The 18382-nt window shown below is 39.5% G+C and overlaps 1 protein-coding gene across 3 annotated transcripts in view; it reads left to right on the top strand.

Moving 5' to 3' along the window:
• Window positions 1–18382, top strand: part of LOC137239433 (zinc finger protein 782-like) — a 123684-nt gene that overhangs the window by 87409 nt on the left and 17893 nt on the right. For all 3 annotated transcript variants that reach the window (XM_067764739.1, XM_067764737.1, XM_067764738.1), the window contains 2 exons: window positions 17047–17329; window positions 17442–17750. In XM_067764739.1, the coding sequence (XP_067620840.1) occupies window positions 17164–17329; window positions 17442–17750 (475 nt within the window). In that variant the 5' untranslated portion in view covers window positions 17047–17163. The remainder of the gene's footprint in view (window positions 1–17046; window positions 17330–17441; window positions 17751–18382) is intronic.

The raw sequence follows: 18382 nt of genomic DNA on the forward strand, positions 1-18382 counted from the left end.
AACTATGGCTAGTTTTTGCCCACATATAATTTACGAATATTTATTTTCCCCCTTCTTGCGGTAAATTTCTTGATATATGTGCGCGCCTATGTCTATTCCTCACTTGCTACGAATATGAAATGTTGGCAAACATTATTTAGGTGGGGTAATTTAACATTAAAATTCAAGTCTATTAACCCACCCTTTTTGCTTTTCTTGTCCGTGTATGTGCATCAAATGTAAAAGTAGCGTTTTTTTTGTTATTGTCTTAACAATCGTCTTTTGGCATTAAGAAAATGTGGGAACTTCTTTAAGAATGTCTTCAACGTCTTTTCCTTAAGCGTTATGGGAGAGTGGTTACCTTTGAGAACTTTTTCTTAGACAGGGCGTAATTGCGCGCTGTTTGATACAAAATTATGTATGCATACTTGTAGGCGTGTAAGTAGTGTACGGTACACTTTGCACGTGAAGGGTCTATCTAGGAAGGGGACACTCTAAGAAGGGGACGTTTTACCGCAAAACTCAGTGAAATTAATTCAAAATGTTATAAGTATATCTATTTACAACAATCTGTTGAAACCCTCCTTAAGAAAAGCGTGGGAAATTTGCTCATCATATATGGATGGTTGAGTCAAGTTTTTCACATACAGTGAAGCGTTTATATAAAAAACTTTTGGTAAGAAAGCAACGTCAAAAAGGGCGACATTTAAATGCGCTTGCGTGTGCAAACCATTTTTTTGTTAGAAAGGTTTAGCACATAGCAAGTATGGCCACTGCACTGAAACCAAACAATATTTCAAGCTAACGAGAGTCATAAATCTTTAAATAACACAAAATCATGCGGCTATGATGGAGTATCAAACCAGATTTGGAAAAATGTGGATTTCACTTTAGTTGATATTCTCACACACCTTTTCAAATATAGTGTTTTCTCTGGAACATTTCCTTCCGACTTAAAATGTGCTATTGTCATTCCTCTATTTAAAAAAGGAAACAAAAATGACAGAAAAACCTACAATCTCTTTGCTTTCTTCTATCTCAAAAGTTTTTGAAAAACTGATTAAAAATAGGATTATTTCCTTTCTTGAAATCAATAATTTTGTTAGTCCGATGCAGTTCGGTTTTAGGCCAGGGCGGTCTACTGAAGATGCTCTACTTAATTTTTGTTCAATTATCTATCGAGATTTAGACAACAAAAAAAAAACTGCGCGGACGTGTTTGTAGATATTACCAAAGCTTTTGACATGGTAGATCAGCAAATTTTGCTAAATTGCATTATGCTAGTTTTCGTGTATTTATACATAAATGGTTTAGTTCCTATTTAACTGGGAGAGTACAGAGGGTAAAAGCGTGTGAAAGCCTAAGTGGTTCAGTTACAATTAATATGGGCGTGCCACAAGGGTCTGTTTTAGGTCCTATATTGTTTTTAGTTTACTTAAACTCAATTTTCTCATTACCATTCTTCGGAAAAGTTAATGCTTTTACGGATGACCTCGCGATTGCATATAGATCAACGAATTTCCTAGATTTGGTTGCAGGTATCAATAATGATGTGTACTTGCTAAGGGCATGGTTTGCTAAGCATAAGCTCATTGTAAGTAAAAAAAACGCAGATGATGTTTTTTAATATAAATGCAAAAAATATGCCCGATGTAGATATTGTGTTCCATTCTACCAATTGCACTTGTTTCTCCCTACACGGCTTGTTTTGCCCTAAAAGATCTTTCGACTGCGATGCTCCGTGTAGCGATGCCTGCTTCATAATCGATAAAGTAAAGGAATTCCAATACTTAGGTGTGTCGTTTGGCCAAAGTCTAAATTGGTCGTCACACATATCCCGATTGGAGGTATACTTTCGATCAACAGTTCGTTACTTTTATAACCTTAGGAAGGTGTGTATAAATAAAACCCTTAGGCTATGTACTACGCGCTAGTTCACTCTAGACTTAATTATAGTATTAGTTGTTGGGGTGGTGCATCGAACAATAAAATTCAGCCTCTTTTAATAAGTCAGAAATGTTTTATCAGAAAAATTTGCAATGCTAACCGATCCCATCACACCATTGAGCTTTTTAGGAACCTAGAAATTCTGCCAATAAGACACATGTACTACTATAAGACTTTAAAAATATTTTTCATTCGATGCGGTTACATAGCCTAGCTATTATTACGATTATATAATCTGAGGATAAACACTCATGGTTTAGGGGTTATCCCTGCGTACAGAACAACTCATTTTGGTAACTTCTTCAATGCTCTGCCTGCTAATATACGACTCATTAGAAATTTGAAAATACTCTTACGAAACATAAAATCCTATCTTATCGAGTTTTCAAATAATGATATCAAAAATTTGCTGGGCTCTGTTATTTAATTTTTCCCTGAATTAAAAAATTTTGTTATTTCGCCATATACATACAAACACATTTTAAATGCTTTTTAAGTGCCATTATAATCCCACACATTAGATTTAATAATTTATGTAGTTATAGCATTCAACACTATTATATCAAATTTTACAGAGTGCTTTACCTTTTTTCTTATATTTCAATCTAAATGATGTTAACTTAAGTTACTATGTTACGATGGAAGAAAAAATGAATAAACCATAACCATATCTATAAAACTACATCGTTTAGGCACTATATAGAGGCTAATCTACTTCTGTTGGTTGGTTTGTTGGTTGCTGTGCCGACTGGACACCAAAGATCCGAGCCCAAGTTGCGTTTGGAGTGTCATTTTGATGCACATTTCTCCTGGAACCGCTTGCTGATGTTTTAGTATAGCTTGCTTAATTAGCAAGTGTCCGAGGAGTATCAGTTGGAGATTGCTAACTCCTTGAAGCTGCTATGCATGTTTCTTTTGACTGATGCATCTCGATCAACTCTGCTGCCTCCAGCAGTGCCGCTGCCCTTGCAAGTTCATTTGCCTTCTCGTTGCCTTCGATATTCCTGTGGCCAAGTACACATATTAATAGGAAAAACTAAACCAACGATTGCTCTAAACATTAGCGTCCTCTCCTTATCTCCAGAGCTAAGTATCTCGGCCTCGAAATGGACATTAAAATTAGCTGGAAAATCAACTACGAAAAGAGAGTAGAAAACTTCTATATAGTCTAATACTCTCTCTGCCTATTAACAGAAGTCCAAACTCGTGATGTAGAGCCGGCATGACCATCCAAAGGTTCGCAAGCGAACTTTGTAACTGTCTCTTTTCCCTTATATACCTCAAACTGCAACTCTCAATAAAAAAATTCAAGATTCTGACACATTCCGATAGGTTTAAAGTGAGTACCTGCCTAGCTTTATGGTGTTCAGAAGCACAATGGAAAATTGGGATATGCGCCCAAAGCGCAAGCGCTGTGGTACCAGTGTGCTGTGAATTCGCTGCCTACCAAAATATCTCTGAGCTTAAGAGCGGAAACATGACAGGGCATATGCAAGTAAAAAGGAATGACATTGCAACTACATATGTGAGGCAGTGACTCCTAAGCTCAGAGTTTCACGGAATTTTGAGGTATCCCGTGGGGATAAAGCTCTTTGGGAAATAGTGAATTCATATACTGGCGCTGAGTTAGGGGTCTGGTTCACGGATGTACCAAAATTTGATGACGGAAAAATGGGAGCTGTCATCTATGGACCGAACTTCAATCAATCAATACCAAAGGGATGATACCCCAATATTCTAATATAAGTTTGCGGTAGAGAATTTCTACGAAGAAGCTTATCCTCGAGGAGTATTCATATTATGTCAGCTAGGCAGCTTTACGTGCCTTGCAGTCTCACACAATTACTTCTAAGCTGGTGGATGAATGCATTGGAGTCCTCGCTTATCCTTGAGCTAAAAACAAGATTTTGTTAGGATGGGTTTCCTGGCATCCAGTGACGACATGCATGTAATAGACATCAGACTGCTTTAGGAGCATTCTATGGTCCAGAGCCCTGCTGTAAACTGACAAAGGCACAGAATACGGAAACTATAAGTATCTGAGAAACAAAGCTGTTCACACAAAACTTGATTGAGTGGCAATGACAAAGCCATGTCGATTATTGATACCAGCAACTACAGTATCAGCCAAACTCATTAATCTAAGCAGCGAGAACTGCTCGAACTCTACTGGGTACTATACGGAACACTGTAGTCTACGATATAATTAAAGTAAGTTAAATCTATGCGATACACAAATCTGTCGCTTTAAAGCTGAAGGATGAAACGCCAGTTCACATTCGTTGCGAGTTCGTCGCTCTGGCAAGGCAGAGACTCTCCCATCAAGGTGGCGTGACTCTTCAACACTTTGTGATATGAAATAAAAAACATGAAGGGGTACTTAAATACATTAATAGTCTCCACATACAGTAATAGGCTGAAAGGTCAAGCTCTAAGTAAGGGCTATAGTGCATCGAGTCCTCCTTGAGTGCATCTTTTTTGTCACATCCATGAAGTCATCCAAACAACATAATTTGCTCTAATAACCAAAGTCAAGACTTGTCGCATGATTTGCACTTGAGTGACGGTGTCAAAATTCATCAAACATTTTTAAAAACTAGTGAAAGTGTGATTTTCCGTACAGAGAGCACATCAGAGCCTGCACTAGTTTAGTCACTCTACTTGTAGCACATGAATTGGATCGATAATCTGTTTGTTACTTTTTATGGGGCAACTAACAACAAGCCTTATATGAATGAACGAGTTGGATTGGTTAAAGTTGTACGTAAGTTCAATGTCCGTAGTGCAATCAAACAGATTATATAATAACTAATAAATCAAATGATGTTACATACGAAAATAATTATACATCATATGCGCGCATGAAGATGCTTGATGTAATGTGATATGTGTTAACGAATGGAAGGTGACAGAATCAGACAATCCCACAAGTGTGATAATAAGTTAAATATATTACGGAGTATATAAAATAGATATACTAATACCCACGGATATCTTAGCTCATGGGAATTTATAATCAAGCTTGGAAATAATTGATTCGTGCGTATGAAGGCTTGAATCAAAACGTGGGAGAATAATTTAAGGTTTCATTGAGACGATATGCAAATGCAATTTTATTTGACTGGAATGAATAACTCCAAGTGATCGATTGTACATTCTTATATCATTGAAATACGAGCCGGACCCGCGCGCTTCTGGGCAACCAATATAAAAGTCTCTTATCAAATATCAACAGAAATCAGCTGTTCTATCAATCAATTAAAACTTACAGCTTGCGCTGCCATCTAGCATATGGTAGCAACTACCGGTAATGCAGTGCAAATATTCACAATAGTGTCACAGTGTGCTCACAATCGTTTATTTTTAACAAATTATTTTAATAAAATATAGCTAAACAAAAGCACTACGACCCAAAATTGTCCAAAGCTTGCTAATAGCCCGAATCTCCATCTTTACAACCAAAAGTTTATTTATAGATTTGGATTCCAAATAAGAGCGAAAAAAGGACCCGTCCATACAAAAAGCAATTGGATATAATATACACGAGCCGGACCCGTGTGCATCTTGCGCAACCAATATAAAAGTCTCTTATCAAATATATCAACAGAAATCAGCTGTTCTATCAATCAATTTAAACTTAAAGCTTGTGCTGCCATCTAGCGTATGGTAGCAGCTGTCGGTAATGTAGTGAAAATATTCACAATAGTGTCACAGTACAAATAGATTTCTTTGTGTGCTCACAATCGTTTATTTAAAAAAAAAATATAACAAATTACATAAATTAGGTCTTATAACAAAAACAGAAAAATATAAAATGACCACGCACACAGCTATTCCACCCCGAATGTATGGGTTACCAAAAGTTCACAAGGAAAATATGCCATTAAGACCCATTTGTTCCATGATAAATGCTCCGTCCTATAATTTATGTAAGTTCTTGACTAATATTTTAAAAAACTTGACGATGGAATCGGTGTTCAATGTTAAAAGCGCAATAGAATTTAAGAACAAAATCAATGAAAACTATATATGTATGTGATGATGAGCATTTGTATCGTTTGATGTTATATCACTATTTCCAAGTATACCAACAGACTTGGCTATACAGACAATTCGGGCAAAATGGGAGGAGATTAAACAATATACTGATATGCCAAAAAATCTTTTTATGGAAATAGTAACGTTTTGTATTTGTGAAAATAGATATTTTAAGTACGAGGAACGAATATATACGCAATTAAAGGGTCTTCCAATGTGATCTCCGGCATCACCGATTGTCGCCAACATTGTAATGGAAGAAATTTTAGGAAAAGTGGTAAACAACACGAGGCTACTTAGTAAATACGTAGACGATGTGTTTGCATTAGTAAAGGTGGATAAACTGGACGAAACCTTAGATTTGCTAAATTCATACCACAAAGACATACAATTCAAGATGGAGTTGGAAAAAGATGGCAAATTACCATTTTTAGATTCCTCGGTATGTAAAATCAGCAATAAAATTAAAGTAGATTGGTACCAAAAGCCTACATCTTCAGGACGTATTATAAATTATTTATCTAAACATCCGAAAAATATGATTTTTAATACAGCGAAAAATTTTATCTGGCTAGTATTAGATACTAGTGATTCAATTTTTCACCCTGAGAATAAAAAACGTATCGAGCACATACTCAAGATGAACGATTTCCAGTCCGGTGTAATACGTAGGTTGATAAACACGCATCATAAGGGTACCAAATCAAAAATCGAAGGTAAAAAACCGATCACAGCAATTAGAAATAATATATATGATGATTTAACCCATATGGATATATGATGCCGCGCAGAGCTTATAAGGAAGTGATGCTTTTCCATCAACAAGTTGGTGTTCTGCCTTAACTTTAGTTTACCAGCAAACTTAGAAAAATTAAAGGGAGCGTCTAGCTATTCCTTTATCTTCTAATCTCCGCCGCCTCCATTGCCGAGCTCGTTTTCCCCATATCTAGCCGTTTCCTTCCATTTTCTTTCTCTAACTCTAACTCATCCTGAACCGAATATTTATTGTCAGGTAGATAAACAAAACAATGTTTGATGTGTATTGGTAGGATTTCCGTCATCACTTGCCAAATTTGGTTTGAAGACAAGGCGCTTTTGGTGTTGTGCCATCTTCAGTGCCATTTTTCGTTCTGTTGTTTGCACTGAGTGTCGATTTAAGCGCCACTGCTTCACCTGCGCTTCCTCTCAGCATCCATCAGGCGTGTCATAACTATAAATGCCATTTTGCTCACTGCAGTCAAGCATTCCTTTCTGTTGCACATTTGTGATACTAAGTTTCTCGTGGTAGGTTCCTCCCCAAAAACTCTATGCAAGGTGTGTCTTTCCTCGTGAAAACGGTGGCAGTGGAACATGACGGGTTCTGCATTTTCCAACTTCGTGGTACACCTTGGGCAAAGAGGACTCCACTATCTACGCTTCAATAAGTACTCTTTGAAACCGTCATGTCCACTCAGCATCTGCGATAGATGGTAGTTCAGTTCGCCGTGCTTCCAGTCCTTCCGTTGAGCTACGTCCCAAACTAACTAACTGAAGGGTCATCGCCCTGTACTCGAGGCCTCCCACCGTTCTTATGTTGATGATTGCATTGGCATATCGCAAACTTTAACTTTGATCCTAATGCCGTTCATAGAATTTGTATTAAGATAGTGAAGCAAGCCGTTGCATTTACTAAGTTATCAACCCCTTGCCCAACAAGTCCTACCTAGTAAGAATGGGATACATATTTGCCGAACCGTTTTTGCCTCAAGACCTGCACGTACCTAGGTGCTGCACAATAAGTCCTTACTAGTAGAGCTTCCTTACAGTCTGCCGTTATTATTGTAGCGATAAGGATACTCCCGGAAAGCCTTGGGGTGTTATCGATGTTGATGGTCCTTTGCCGGATGCAGATCCGGTACGTTCCGATAACATGCACAATTAAGGTACTAGCCCGACCATCTCGGGAACTACTTGGTATAACCACATGAAAGCTTCTAGGCCATAACGCCCTTCCACCCTCTAGATCCATGAGGAAATTGGGGTCGCCAGAGCCTCGGATGTTGAAGAAACAGATTGCGCTACACAACCCCTTGAATCTATTTGGTATTTTAGTCGCCTCTTACGACAGGCATACCTGCCGCGGGTATATTCTAAGCCCCTAACCCGCTGGGGTGACTTAAACTTGGTTAGCGCATTTGGCACATGAGTGGTCATACAGCTGGAGCTGCTTACTCAAAAGATCCACCAAACTGGATTGCCCAAAAGAGCCAAATACATTTTTTTGACTTTTCAATGGAAAAAAAGTTGTGATAGGTTTAAAACTGGAAATTTTTGCAAAAGAGATTATCTTCAGCCCTTCTGTGATTGGTCTCTCCGACATTTGTATCGCGGAAGTGAATGTTGTATCTGGACTTCGCGATACAAACTTTGAAAAACAGTTTACTGGTACTGTCTACAAGCTCTTTCTCATCATTTCCTGTTGGAACGTGTGCATCAAAGAGGTCCCCAAGGTACCTTTACTACGACGTGCCGACTCGATGCTTTCCTTCTTTGACACTCCCAGGACTACCTCACCCCTGAACAGGACTTTTCTTAAGCTCTTTCGATACAGTCAATACCTTGCACTACCTGTGTGATGTCTCCCTATTATGTGTCAAATAGCAGGAAGTCAGGAAAAGTGCCTGCTTCTTCTCCCTCAAGGCCCTCAGTACGATAAATAGGCAGCACAGATAAACATAGCTGTTTTTCTCTAGCCCAACTCAGAAATCTTCTCTTCAGAAGGAAGCCATGGGTCCTGAAGACTTAGGAGAAACTGGCTCGACACTACTTTGAAGCGCAAAATCGATGAACTGTTTGTCCACCGACTACATATTCCTAGTAACGTACAGATGCTTTCCTTGCCGCCTTGATTTAAGACTTTCGAAGTGTCTTCCCAATTTACCCGCATCAAGTGTGTTTTGGTTGTGGTTATAGGACTTCTCTTTCAGAGGCGCAAATAAATACTGGCTGCAGCCTTGGAACATTTCTCCGAAGTTCGCAGAGGTATGCTCGTTTGCCGAGATATGAAGTACCTTCAAATTCTATGTCAGTATATTAGAATTATGGCGCAGCAGAAGTAGCTACTCATCCTTCGTCTCCACCACACTAGGGATCGATGGGCTTATGGGGATCTGCGTTCTATCCACTATCTCAAACCGTGCGCTAGTCTAATGCGTTTGTAGGTCGGGAACAACTACCTATATCCACCTCAAAGTACTGATGCATGGCATCAACCTTACCCCCAAATTGGCGAAGGAAATTATGGAAGCACTTCATTCGCTATGTGCTGCAATATCGTGATCATTAAGCTAAGAATATCCATTTTTAGTAATCTACCCAAAAGGATTGTCACGTTCTGCTCGCTGTTGTTGTTGTTGTTGTTGTAGCGATAAGGTTGCTCCCCGAAGGCTTTGGGGAGTGTTATCGATGTGATGGTCCTTTGCCGGATGCAGATCCGGTACGCTCCGGTACCACAGCACCAATAAGGTGCTAGCCCGACCATCTCGGGAACGATTTATGTGGCCACATTAAACCTTCAGGCCATCCCCTCCCTCCCCACCCCCAAGATCCATGAGGAGCTTGGGGTCGCCAGAGCCTCGTCTGTTAGTGAAACAGGATTCGCCGCGGATAGGTGAGGTTGACAATTGGATTTGGAGAAGCTATATATTGCGCTGGCAACCTGAAGGGTTGGGCTACACACCCCTTGAATCTGGTATTTTAGTCGCCTCTTACGACAGGCATACCTACCGCGGGTATATTCTGACCCCCTTACCCGCTGGGATCGTTCTGCTCGCTCTGCCGGTCGGTTATGTAGCTCAAGACTCGAAAGGGTGGGAAGAATATTTATACTGCCCTGTACTCTGAGAGGACTATCTTACTCTCTCCACTGCCTACCCCTAACTTATCTTCGACTCTGCTTGTTCTTGCCTGCCGATTTCTCACCAAGCTTATTGACTTGTAGTACTAGCTAAAACCTGACTCATCGTTTATAGGGGTAGCAACTTCACTGGCTTGTAACCTTATTCTCCATATCCCCGTTAGATCCATACCTAGAATCCACCTTGGTCGTGCGCTAACTTGCCATGGAATAAGGTGTTGGCCTTATGCCATTATGGCCTTATGTCGCACAAAAGCGCAGGTGGGAGCAACTATGCCACTCTGTCGCATACTCGATATGTTACCAATGGCAAATGATGAAAACTGCCTAACCAGCATTTGATAGCTTCTGATTTACGCATGCAAGCGCTTATATGTTTATTCTATGTTTTTTTCTTTTAACCCTTATTTTCACATTAATTTTTTTGTTAATTTCTTTTTATATATTTACAAAGCCACATACGACTACTTAAATACATGTAAACCTCTTGTTGCTTATCCACACTTACGGATGAATAAATTTACGTGATTGACGGTATTTTTTTTCGTTGAAAATGAGGGGGACTTATAAAAGTTCGTTAAATGGGCAAAGAAAAACATTTGCATACTTATTTCTAGTATTCATACTCATTGATTTCAATCAATTATTGAATCGTAGAGATGCACTTTCCAAAATTTATCTTGTATATTTTGACGTATATTCACATCACTAATTGATACTACGGCGGCCACCGTGGTGTGATGATAGCATGCTCCGCCCACCACACCGTAGGCCCTGGGTTCACACCCCGGGCAAAGCAACATCAAAACTTTAGAAATAAGGTTTTTCAATTAGAAGAAAGTGTTTCTAAGCGGGGTCTCCCCTCGGCAGTGTTTGGCAAGCGCTCCGAGTGTATTTCTGCAATGAAAAGCTCTCAGTGAAAACTCATCTGCCTTGCAGATGCCGTTCGGAGTCGGCATAAAACATGTAGGTCCCGTCCGGCTAATTTGTAGGGAAAGTCAAGAGGAGCACGACGCAAATTGGAAGAGAAGCTCGGCCTTAGATCTCTTCGGAGGTTATCACGCCTTACATTTATTTTTTAATTTATTTTTTAATTGATACTCACATCACTAATCTGATACTAAGTAAATAAAGGCACAACAATAATAAAGTAAGATGCCACTCTAGTGTACATCAAATCAATCATCATTTACTCACATACATGCAAGGCAACGGGGAGATACACACAAACACATGTAGTCATCAGCCGAAGTAGTACTCACATATACACACGCATATGGCTATGCGAGCGGCTATAAACTACAAATACACACGTATATAGCTGGTAACCAAGTGGAAGAATCTAGAAGGAGAAGCGTCTAGACATTTGGAGAAATATGCGGACAAGGCAACAGAGTATAAAAGCAGAGCAAGCTGAGTTGTCAGTAATCAGTTTTGATTTAAGCACGCTATTGGTTGTGAAGTATAAGTGTTATTGGGAAGTACTTTCAAAGCAGTCTAATAAAGACCATTTTGCATTATTGAATATTGAAGTTATTTATTCAACAGTTTAGCGATTCCAACGTTAGCAGAAGGTTTGGAATAAGAGGAATGCCCCTAAATTCGTTAAAATGTGTTGACTTCTAAACCATACCAACACTGTCATATGTCATAGAATCGTTTGTGATAGCCTGGTTGTTAGGAATTCTGAGCAATTGTATTCAGCTTAATCACATCCCTTATAATTGGAGTGGTACAAGCCAACCTTCATCCATTCCAAAACTTAACAAGAACGGCTGTAAAAAGCCTGATGATTTTAAAGACTGCGAGAATTCGTCCTTGGTTGGAGAATTATTCGAAACATTACTGGGTATTCACATTTAAGGAATACAGAATACTGCGAAGATCATACTTATACATAACATGAAGTCACGTAGGGACTCACAGGTGGAGGCATAATTTGAAATCAAAAAGTTCCTATGTCCCTCGTCGTTGTTCGTATTGTGAAGAATATTAGTATCACTAAGCGATACTAGCATCACTAAGCCAATACTAAGCAGCCACTCGTATGTACGTAAACAAATCAATCATCATTTACACACATGCATACAAAGCAGCGAAGAGATCCTCACAAACGCATGTCATCACCAGCCGACGTAGTACTCACATATCCACACGCATATAGCTACAAACTACAAATATACATGTATATGGTAGGTAACCAAGCATGAAGTTCACGAAATTACTAGACCTTAGGAGAAATGGGTGAACGAGGAAACCGAGAGTATAAAAGCAGCGCAAGCTGAGGCATGACTAATCAGTTTTGATTTAAGCACGCTATTGGTTGTGAAGATAAGTGTTATTGTGAAGTACTCTCAAAGTAGTCTAATAAAGCCTATTTTGCATTATTGAATATTGGAGTTACATATTTATTCAACAGTTTAGCGATTCGAACGTTAGCAGAAGGTTTGGAATAAGAGGAATTTCAACAAATTCGTTACAGTATTGTTTGGGTAACATGAGGAATTCAAGTACAAAAAATGGTAGTGTATCCCTTTGGAATTATCGGTCAAAACATAAAGAAAGACAACTTTTCAATTTCGTAGTACAGGTTTTGCACTGGATTTGCTGCCTCGCAGCACGAAAAACCTCTTCATTGTTTAAAAGGTTTGGATGAAGCCACAAGAATTATAATTTGAGTAGATGCAGTGGAACATTCGAATCCATTTATGGTCACGAAACTAGCATATAGAGGGATCCTTAAACATCCCAGCGAATATTCGCGCGAGGCGACTAAAAGTTCCTTCTATGGCAGTCAGGCCAGTTACAACAAAAACATGCACCCCTTCAATAATATCTGACTAGAATTGATATTGTGGCGAATGTTGACATCACTAGGCTAGTTAATAATCACACAACTACAAAAACATGAAGCAGCCACTCTTATGCACATGTACACTTTAAAGCTAGCCACACTTATGTACAAGGCAACGAAGAGATACCTCACACACACAGATGTAGTAATCAGCCGAAGTTGTTACGCACATATACACACGCATATATGTATCTCAATTACCAAGCAGCAGATACAGCAGTTCTAGAAGGCGAAACGTCTAGACTTTAGTAGAAATATGCGAATGAAGCAACAGAGAGTATAAAAGCAGCACAAGCTGAGTAGTCAGAAATCAGTTTGTTTTAAATACGAAATTAGTTGTTAGGTATGAGTGTTATTGTGAAGTACTCTCAAAGTAGTCTAATAAAGACCATTTTGCATTACTGAATAATGGAGTTATTTAATTTTACAATATTAAAAAAGTGGCTTATTGCTCTTGACCATAGCCTTCGTCTACTTATAAGGAAAAGAAATAAAATGGTGGAATACTAAGGTTTCAGAACGTTGCCAAAATTCGTCAACTGAGAAGTAAGGAATTAAAATGGTAGACAATTTATGTAAGCCATAACTTAACGTCAGGACGCTGAACGGAATGAGTCCTTCATATGTTAAACTTATAGTGAAATATAGGGCATTGTACAAAATGGTTCTCAGGCGGTCTGTTTTCCTTTTTAGCAATGCTAAAGACAAAGCTTGGATTCCTCGGAATGGATGTATAAATCAGTGATTTGAGCGATCTTACTTAGTACGGTGACAGGCAGTCGAGGTGAGCAATGCGGCTAGAATGCTAGAAAAAGCTCCACAAGGTGCTTGTGTTGCACTGACTGAGATCATGATCAGCAATATGCCACCGGCTAATTCTTCCTATTTACGTGCTCCTTTAAAATTGTTTCCTACAAAATTAGCGGGAAGGGACGTACATGATTTATGCCGACTTAGAACGGCAGCTGCAAGGCAGATGAATTTATTCTGAGAAGCTCTTAATGGCTTACATAAACTCGGAGTGTTTGCAAACCACTGCCGAGGGACGACCCCATTTCGAAAAACTTTTTTCGATATTTCACTTCGGCAGAGGCGAAATGACACAAAAATTGTAGAAATACATTTTGTAATATCCCAATCCATGCATCCTAAGGAGTCAGCGCATTTCTTCTTACCAGCAGCAGCAAGCACCGGTAATAGAATAGCTATATTTTGAGGTGAGCAGGGGCTCTTTGGGGTTGCATATCAATAATGATAACGTCAAGCCTTTTATTGAACCACTATAGCTTCACTTCATGTTGAATGCCGAAATAGTCAGGTACGTGTAAAGCAGCGGGCCGAAGCGCTTGCGTGGCGTTTCTCGGCTGTTAGTTTTCGAGTAGTCGAGAAGGCTGTTGCGCCCCTCGATGCAATGGAAATTCTTACCTAATCGATATATAAACTATTACAGCGTACAGATTTCGTATAAATATTTGGCCTACGGAACTCGTAGTACATTAAGCCAATGGTAGCCACGCCACATAGATGGAAATAAAGCATAGCACCACATGTCGCAGCTACGATTTTTCGGAAAAGAGGACACTTAGTGCGAGAGTTCTCTGTAAGCAAACGATGTGGAATGGCATTCTTTGAAATTTTTCGATAAACTCTCGGAGCTCCAAAATAACAGGCTTCTGTCATATATCAACTTACTAGGGCAGACTCGTCGTGCCAAACAACCACCAATTAAGCGAACTTTTATTAGTTCCCCTCTTCGCATTCATGCTACTATCGTTGTACCAACTTATACTTTTGTTATTTGTTGTTGCTTCTGTTGTCTGTTGTTATTATTGAAATAACGTGAAGCCGGCTGCTGTAGATACTGTTCTTTATGATGAGTTGATTACAGTTCAAATTATCAAGCGCGTTTTAATATTACTCGGCGTCGGCGTCGGCGTCGACGTCGTCGTCTTCCGTGCAGCATCATTTATATGTATAAGTATGTAGTAGCTCGAGATTTCGCTACATCAGATCATCATCATAACAGAGCGCCGAGCACCCAATAGAGTTCAGCACATTCAACAGCAGCATTAGCAGTTCCGTACCAGCACATCACACAGCAGTTTTAGACTCATTTTCAGCTTAAGCGCAAAGGCCGAAACGCTATGATGTTTCGTTGAAGTGCCCGTTCTTTACTACTTATGCCGAACCTTTCGTGCACAAACTCATATAAGTTATAGTCATGCAATTTAAATGTGGTGGCTCTTATGTTGGGGCTCTTTTGTTTTTGATTTTGACAATGACAGGAAGCGCATAAACCAACAACAAATAAAAACTAAAAAAAAACCTATTTTAGTCATTAATGTAAATACTCACATTCGAATCATGATCTCATATTAGGTATATGTATGTATGTACATTTAATTGAATGTTGGATTTGTACCAAAAATGGAAAGAGATATTCATGAAACCAAAAGCTTGTCAGCGGTCAAACAAAATTACAATTTGATCTACGATTATTTTTTTTTTTACATTATTTTGAGTTATTACTTTCCATTCTAATAGCAATGAAGAGTGGTGTGGTGAAAATTCAGAGTTAGCAGCTACAATTGCGCAACCAAGCTCAATGCCGATCTGAGTCGTCGTAGGTGTACTTTTGTCATGAGCTAAATGTAAGCCGCAAGTTTAAGTTGGTTGATCACTGCAGTGTATTCCAAGCGGAAGTTGCCGCGATTAAGGATACGGTGGATGAAATGCTATCCAGTGCTACTAAGGTTAGGGAATTTAACATCTACTCTGATAGCCAAGCGGATATCCAGGCCTTGAGCTCAACTAGAGTGCGATCGAGGGTGGTCTGGGAGTGCCTGACCTTGCTTGCGATTGCATCGAATTATTTTACAATTAAGATTATCTGGGTCCCGGGCCATAGTGATATCCCGGGTAACTGACAAGCGGATCTCTTAGCCCGCATCGGTACAACTGAACCGGATGGAGATGGCTGTAGGGATTTCGGGATGCCGTTGGCCACCTGTGGATTGCTCCTCCATAGCTGTACCTCGAGTCAGCTCAGCAAACGTTGGCCGGACACCACGTCTTGCAGGGTAGCAAGATCTGTCTGGCCGAAAGTGGATGGCAGGAGGTCTGCTGAAATAATTGGGTTAACTAAGGCACACCTATCAATGGTCATTGGGGTTTTGACAGGACACTGGTATCCATGCGGTACGTCTCAATGTACTGGAAACTCCATCCCGCTGCAGTTGTATGGAGGATAATGAGGTGGAATGATCAAATCACTTTATGCTTCATTGCCCAGCTTTTGCCAGAAGTAGGCGAAAGTACTTCGGTCGCGACTCACTTGGATATCCCGAGGATTTATCCAAAGTTGATATCGGTATCATTCGGAGCTTTAGCGTTGCTACCCAACGATTCTCTCAGTAGCTAGAACTAAGTCACCGTTATTTTTGTTGTATGTGGTAAGTGAGCTTTCCTTATCAGGGCAGCTACCACCTAACCTAACCTATCATTATAATTACCATCTGCATCCAAATCCGTATTTCCATTTCCAACTCAGTACCACTCGCTCTCTTCATTTCTCTTACCCTCATCTTCTTAATTAATCAACTGAATCCTCTCCGTTTTTCCCCATCACCTTATGCACCTCCCTCTTTACCCTTCGATCGAGCATGGGAAGGGTGGGAGAGCGGGAGTGAGAGTTCAGGTTGAAGTGTGAGTGCATGTAGAAGTAGGAGGAGGAGAGAGAGTGGGAGTGAGAGGCAGATAGATGGAATAAGGGATGATATGAAGAAAAGTTGGGATAAAGTAGGCGAGAATGGTTACATTTTGAATATAAGCAAACCATTTTTTGGGCGGGTACGCTAGTATGAAATATTTATGCTTCTAGGAGTTGTAAAATTCTAATATCAATTAGCTAAAACGAGCCGTACCCGTGTGCATCTTGCGCAACCAATCTAAAAGTCTCTTATCAAATATCAACAGAAATCAGCTGTTCTATCAATCAATTAAAACTTACAGCTTGCGCTGTCATCTGGCGTATGAGAGCAACTGCCGGTAATGCAGTGCAAATATTCACAATAGTGCCATAGTACAAATAGATTTCCTTGTGTGCTCACAATCGTTTTTAACAAATTATTTTAATAAAATATAGCTAAACCAAAACACTACGACCAAAATTGCCCAAAGCTCGCTAATAGCCCGAATCTCCATCTTTACAACTTAAGCTTTATTTATAGATTTGGATTCCAAATAAGAGCGAAAAAGGGACCCGTACATAAAAATTGAAATTACAAATAATATATATGATAAGGTAATATCAAATTTTTTTCATCTTCTCCAGGTGCGCTATCGTTTCGGCTTATACGACGAGATCTCAGATGCCTTTCACAAACCAGTGCGTAGCTGTAATTGGATACGCTTTTTACGTGTCTCCAGCGTATGCGATTCAAATGTAAATATGATTTGTACAAAAGTGAAAGGTGAACCCATTTATGAAGCGATAAAACCGATAGCAGCGCATCAAGAACTTGTCGTATTTTACCTGCCCGAAAGGCCCGAAGAAGTGTTATTTATGCGAATGCGAATATCGATGTATCGACAAACAATGGATACGATTATGAAAGGTAATTATTAGTACTTATTAATATACCTTATTGTTTTAGTGCTAATTTGTATATAAAACTATACATACATCTATGTAAATATCTAAAATATATAAATATATCACACATGTAGATTCACCAATCGATCTATCCGCCTCCCTGCTACATCGTGTCTCGCTACCCGTTTCACCTGTTTCGAGTAGTGAGGATGAACACAAATCAATATCGAGTGATCTATCCGGTTCGGTGATATCGTTAAATGAACCCGTAAGTGATGTTATATTAAAAACAACAAGAAGCTTTGAAACAATCAGCCGTGATCAACGAACGCCACAACGTACACGTATTGGCCGTAGTGAACGCTGTTTGCTGCCGTGTGATGTTTGCGGGAAGGCATTCGATAGACCTAGTCTACTTAAGCGACACATGCGAACGCATACAGGTAGGGCTGACTGATCAGGCAACAATATTGCATACATACTCGTACACATACAAATTTATACGCATTCAATAAAATTGCACCTGTCGCATTCCTGTTAACACATTGCACCTAAGAAACACGCTTGCATATATTAGGGTGTTTAATTTTATGGCTTGGCGGCCACCGTGGTGTGATGGTAGCGTGCTCCGCCTATCAATGGGTGTGACACCTACCATATTAAGTAGAAGAAAATGAAAAAGTTTTGCAGGGCGAAATTAAAAGCCCTTGGAATAATGGCAGGACTACTGTTCGTGATATTACATATATAAATAAATCAGCGGTACCCGACAGATGATGTTCTGGGTCACCCTGGTCCACATTTTGGTCGATATCTCGAAAACGCCTTCACATATACAACTTAGGGTCACTCCCTTTTAAAACCCTAATTAATACCTTTAATTTGATACCCATATCGTACAAACACATTATACCTTCACCCCTTGTCCAGCTCTATGGCGATTTCTCGAAAAAGCGCCCACCTATAGAACTAAGGCCTACTCCCTTTTAAAATACTCATTAACACCTTTCATTTGATACCCATATCGTACAAACAAATTCTAGAGTCACCCCTGGTCCACCTTTATGGCGACATG

This window comes from Eurosta solidaginis, chromosome 2, assembly GCF_040869045.1.
Source record: "Eurosta solidaginis isolate ZX-2024a chromosome 2, ASM4086904v1, whole genome shotgun sequence".
NCBI lineage: Eukaryota > Metazoa > Arthropoda > Insecta > Diptera > Tephritidae > Eurosta > Eurosta solidaginis.